This window comes from Montipora foliosa, chromosome 3 (genome assembly GCF_036669935.1).
Source record: "Montipora foliosa isolate CH-2021 chromosome 3, ASM3666993v2, whole genome shotgun sequence".
NCBI lineage: Eukaryota > Metazoa > Cnidaria > Anthozoa > Scleractinia > Acroporidae > Montipora > Montipora foliosa.
Genome location: NC_090871.1, coordinates 53,736,013 through 53,741,014, shown reverse-complemented (window position 1 = coordinate 53,741,014; position 5,002 = coordinate 53,736,013). Strand labels below are relative to the sequence as shown.

Below are 5,002 nucleotides of genomic sequence, written 5' to 3'. Positions count from 1 at the left end.
GAACTAGAGCTGGGAGCCCTTTTCTTGTGTAAATCTTTCTGGCAATTGACCGTGGGCTGTTTACATAATTATCAGAAGGACCACTCAAGCACAAGGAAGATTCTACACAAAGATTCAATTTTCTGGGTCAAGTACAATGTACTAGTGAGCCAGAAGTTCTTCATGGAAGTAAGAAATACCCGCCCACCATTGTATCACCTGGGTTAAATTCCTTTGTAGTTCTCTGTTCTGCCCCAAGGCTATTTTCTGGGTCCTTGGGTTTTCTGTTCTCATTAAAGGGGCTGTGTCACGGCAGCAGTTCATTTCGTATCGTTGTACCATTTAATCGACCCTTATCGCTATACAACTTAACATTAACTCAGAAATTCCTTTTAAACAGCACCAACCAATGCTTCGTGACGAAAAGACGTCTGTCGCGCATACATAATAAAAGCTATAAACAACAGAGATCAAATTCAAAAATTGTCACGTAGAACAGTTTTCAAAAACCCAAATCACATCCATTATAATCTTCTTTAATTTTGCCCATACCTATCTCCTTTTGCATTGGCTGTTTTATTCAAACCTTCCCGATTTATCAACATTTTATTATAATAAGACAGTTTTACAATATTTTTTACCCACAACTAGCATAGCTATTTGAGGTGGGCAACAATAAAACATAACAGAAGAGGCCCAGTAAAGAATACAAGAATAAACAAAAACAGCAAAAATAGGCACGCATTGCGTACGTGTGGTAGTGCAGTACCACAGCGCTTTATTCCAAATTGTAAACTGAGCTGCGTTTTGTCTTCCAGGAGATTCAAGTTGTCTTCGCATAATATGTAGCTCTAATAGTACACGATATTGTTTTGGTACCGCATATCACTATAGTGCCATGAGAGATGTCTTAGGTACATAGCCCCCTAAGAAGACATGTGGTTACTACCAAAATGCTAAACCCAGAAAGATTGAAGAGCGAGTAGTGACGTAGCATTGATGACAGATAGAATTAGGAAGACTAAATTCAGACGCTGTCAGAATACACTGTGACAATAATGTTATTGTCTTTCTCCATTGCGCACAATTCAAATTGCACATCTGCCAGTCCCATAAATAAACCACAATAATTATTTTAACATTCTGAAACAACGATTTCTGGCAGGAAAGACTGTAGATATAGAATTCCTCTTTACAGTTTTAGTTTTGCAAATAAACTTACCATCTTTGTTTTGATACTGAAATAATGAAAACATTGTGAATTTTGTAGATAAGGTATACCGGTAAAAGGCCTTCCAGCATCACAATATATTATTCAGTGTACGGTATTTTACGCGGAACCGGTTATTTCAATGCCCCACTAATTCGAACTCCAGTATTTTATCTTTCCCTTGTGAATTTGAAAGAACGAGGTTCAACTGTATTTAAATATCCCAGTTGATATTTCTAAAACCCTAACCAGATGCACCCTCCCTTGCAATTTGTAGTCTTTGAAAAAATTTACAAGCAGGGCGCGTACATCCCGGGCGCGTGCTTGATTTGAAAACAAAAGATTTGATTGGTTCTGACCAAACCCTATTGTTTATTAGCCAATCATAATCCAGAATTTTGATGTGTAATTTGCACTGGTATTACATTTTTTTCATTTACTTATTAAACTTTTTTGCACTGTGTTACACTTGAACTGCACTGCTCTCAACCAATCAGAATTGTGTAGTTTTTTTCATGTATATTATTGGAAACAATAAAAGTGAAAGTATTTAATAGGAGTGGAGTACTAATAATTTGCTCATTAGCACTTTCATAATAAGTACATCTAGTAATGAAGGCTCTGCAGTACACTTAACTTGCAGTACGTATGGAAAAAAAATGAGGTTTGGTTATCCCATAGGAAAATCAATGAGCAATGACTTCCTTGTTTACATGTACATTTTGTACGTCTTATTAACATACAAATTTGTTCTTAAAAAAGCATCTTTCTTTGCAAAATTTAAAAAAAAACCTTGTTAAACTAATATAGCTCCCAAGACATTGGAATGTCTCTCAAGACATTGGACTAATATAGCTCCCAAGACATTGGAATTAATTGTAAATGCTGAATTGAACAACTTATTTAATTGGTTAACCTCAAATAAACTTACACTTAACATAACGAAGACAAACTTTGTCATTTTTCGCCCACACCAAAAAAAGCTTAATTACCTTCCCCAAATTAATATTTTTGATAATGAACAAAATAAGAATGTTATTCTTGAACATAAGAACTGCATTAAATTTCTTGGGTTATTGATTGATGAAAATCTAAGTTGGAAAGACTATATCCATACCCTTACAACAAAAATAAGCAAAACTGTCGGTTTAATTGCGAAGTTAAGACATATTTTTCCTAATCAAACTCTTCTTAATATTTACAAGTCTCTCATTGCACCTTATATGACGTATGAATTAACTTCGTGGGGAAATGCATTTGAAACCTTGCTAAATAAAGTTCTTGTCCTACAAAAACGTGCACTCCGTCTTATTCATTTTGCTCAAACAAGGGAGCATGCAATTCCTGTTTTCTTGAAAGGAAAATTTCTACCGCTCACATCCCTATATTATGAGAAAATTGTTAATTTGATGTATGACATCAACACTAATTTTGCACCGATTAAAAGTTCTAATTTGTTTTCAAAAATTACTGGTGTTCATTCTTATAGTACACACTCATCGACATCTGAGCATGTTTTACCAAACAATCCGCACTTAACGTTCAAAGTAAGGCATTTTCACGTGTGGGTGTTAAAATCTGGAAGGGGATACCAACTAGTCTCAAGAACGTATCCAGGAATTGTTTTAAGAAAACTACTAGAACAAAACTAATTGAAATTCTAGAAACTGAAAACTCTTATGCCGATATAGATACCTTAATTAGCAAGATGAAAAATTAAACTTCCAACTGAAGTTAAGTATAGTCTGTAGTTTTCCTCCTTACATATTGTTCTTTTACCTAGACTGCTTTCTTCTCTTTTTCTCCTAAGTTCTTCTACTTTCTAAATATTTGAAACCACAAAGAGTAATGTTTACATGCTGTTGTTGTATGTAATAATCATTTTTTTTTTAAATGTCTAAATAATTCCGTGTACAGTGTGGCTTGCTACGATTATCTTCTCGCTATTTGCAACCCAGCCTAGTAACAGCTTAAACCGTTTCTTGTAAATAAATAAAACTTGAACTTGAAAACTTTTAAACCTTTATGCTTTGATAATATAAAGGTCATGAAATGATAGCTATCAAAAACTGAAAAAGTTTGAGGTATGAGTGCAAATGAGCCCATACAATATTGGCAAAACTTTGAATTTTCAACAAATTTTATGTAAATATTACTCCGTAGCTGGTTGAATTTTCCACTCATCCTGGCTATAAAAACTTGTGAAACTCCGGATGATGTAACACAAGAACAACAAGGAAGAAAAAAAAATTGAAAACGATTTGAAACAGGTTTTTGCAGAGATCGAGGAAAACCCACATTTTCAGAAAACTGATTTAGAATGAACTTTCGATATTCAGTGCAAAGTTCTTTTAAGACTGATTTTAAAATGATGATGTACTGGTAATGATGCAAAATTTGTCATTTAAGTCCAGAAAAGCACCTAATTAGACGCACACCCATTCTTGACATCGTTACTTAAGTTTCACTCGATGACCAAATATGACGTCTACCTTTAGTTGATCCCCACTCGGATGCTAACGTCGCAGGGGCAGTGGCAGTGGCAGAGGCAGCCTGGCAGTGTTCTTGAGACCGCTGGCTTGAGGTAGTTAAGTTGCCATAGACAGAAGTGCTGTTTAGTGTGCAACAGGGAAAAAAATACTTACATTTAACGGGCCGGAAAAGTCGACTTTCCACCAATAAAATGGCTATTACCTCGAGCCGGGGGTGGTAACTTTGATCTTCTGGATGATCATGATATTCGTCCATCGCATGCGATGATGATTCAAGGTGAGGTTGACCTGGTGCTGGTTGAAACGTGACTTACGTTTTCTTAGTGCTGATTGTTAAGGCAAAGTTGGTACCAGCTGTTGAGAAATTGTGCACTATGGACTGCATTTCCGCTTTAATGTGGTTGTTGAGGGAGCAGTCATCAGCAAAAAAGGCTCACAAATTTCACTTGCCCTACGCCTCGTGTAATTTTGTGCGTCTTTGAAAAAATTTGGGTAGCCGTTCATATACCGGACTAAATTGACGGAGGACAAAAGAACCATTGTTATTGCGATTAGGCCTTGTTAATTAGGTATTGTTATGTTTGCTTTGTTCTTTTGTTTCGTGGACATTAATTATTTCGGATCCGGTATTTGAACAACCTCGTTCCCAGGACCTTTTCCCTGGCTTGGGGGTTGCCAAGCCAGGGAAAAGGTCCTGGGAACGAGGTTGGTATTTGAAAGACCAGCCAAAAATTTACTCGTGCTTATTTATCAGTTCGTAATTGTACTCGAAATCATTTTATTACCTATACCAATCAGTTGTTAGTCTGACAAATTTATTCGTGTTTATTTATACCAAAATGCACTCCGGATCCTCTGATTACCCAACCTCGTTCCCAGGGTATCTTTGTCGATGAGGACGATGGAGACCCTGGGAACGAGGTGGCTGATTACCTAGAATTAATTTTATCGAAAGGCATTTAATTATGTACAAAGTCATTTGCTGTTAACGTACAAAAGTTATCAAATCCCTTTCATGCCCCTCTCCCCTCCCCCCTCTTCCTTTTTACAAGATGTCCTCTTCGATTGAAAATCCGTGGAGCGTCTTTTTCCTTTTAGGCTACCTGACTGATTGTCGTAAACTACTTTGTTTTCAGTGTGTTCGCCAGTTTGCTTCCTGTCTTCTGCCTTTTAAGAGTTCTGAGCTTCAAGGTAGCCACCTAAAAACAAAAAAATGATGAGAAAAAAGTAATAATAATCTATGGTCTTAAGTTTAACAATTCGTCCAATTTTGATCTGCGTCACGGGCATTTTTTTTTTAATGAGCAAGAATTGAAATGCA

At 36.2% G+C, this 5,002-nt stretch overlaps 1 protein-coding gene across 1 annotated transcript in view; it reads right to left on the bottom strand.

The window, feature by feature from the left end:
• Positions 1-566: 566 nt before the first annotated feature.
• LOC137997712 (D-inositol 3-phosphate glycosyltransferase-like) overlaps positions 567-5,002 on the bottom strand; it is an 8,182-nt gene continuing 3,746 nt past the window's right edge. Inside the window, exons 3-4 of the mRNA XM_068843922.1 lie at positions 4,404-4,880; positions 567-4,334 (exon numbers count right to left, since the gene is read on the bottom strand). Coding sequence (XP_068700023.1) covers positions 4,852-4,880 — 29 coding nt within the window. The 3' untranslated portion in view covers positions 567-4,334; positions 4,404-4,851. The remainder of the gene's footprint in view (positions 4,335-4,403; positions 4,881-5,002) is intronic.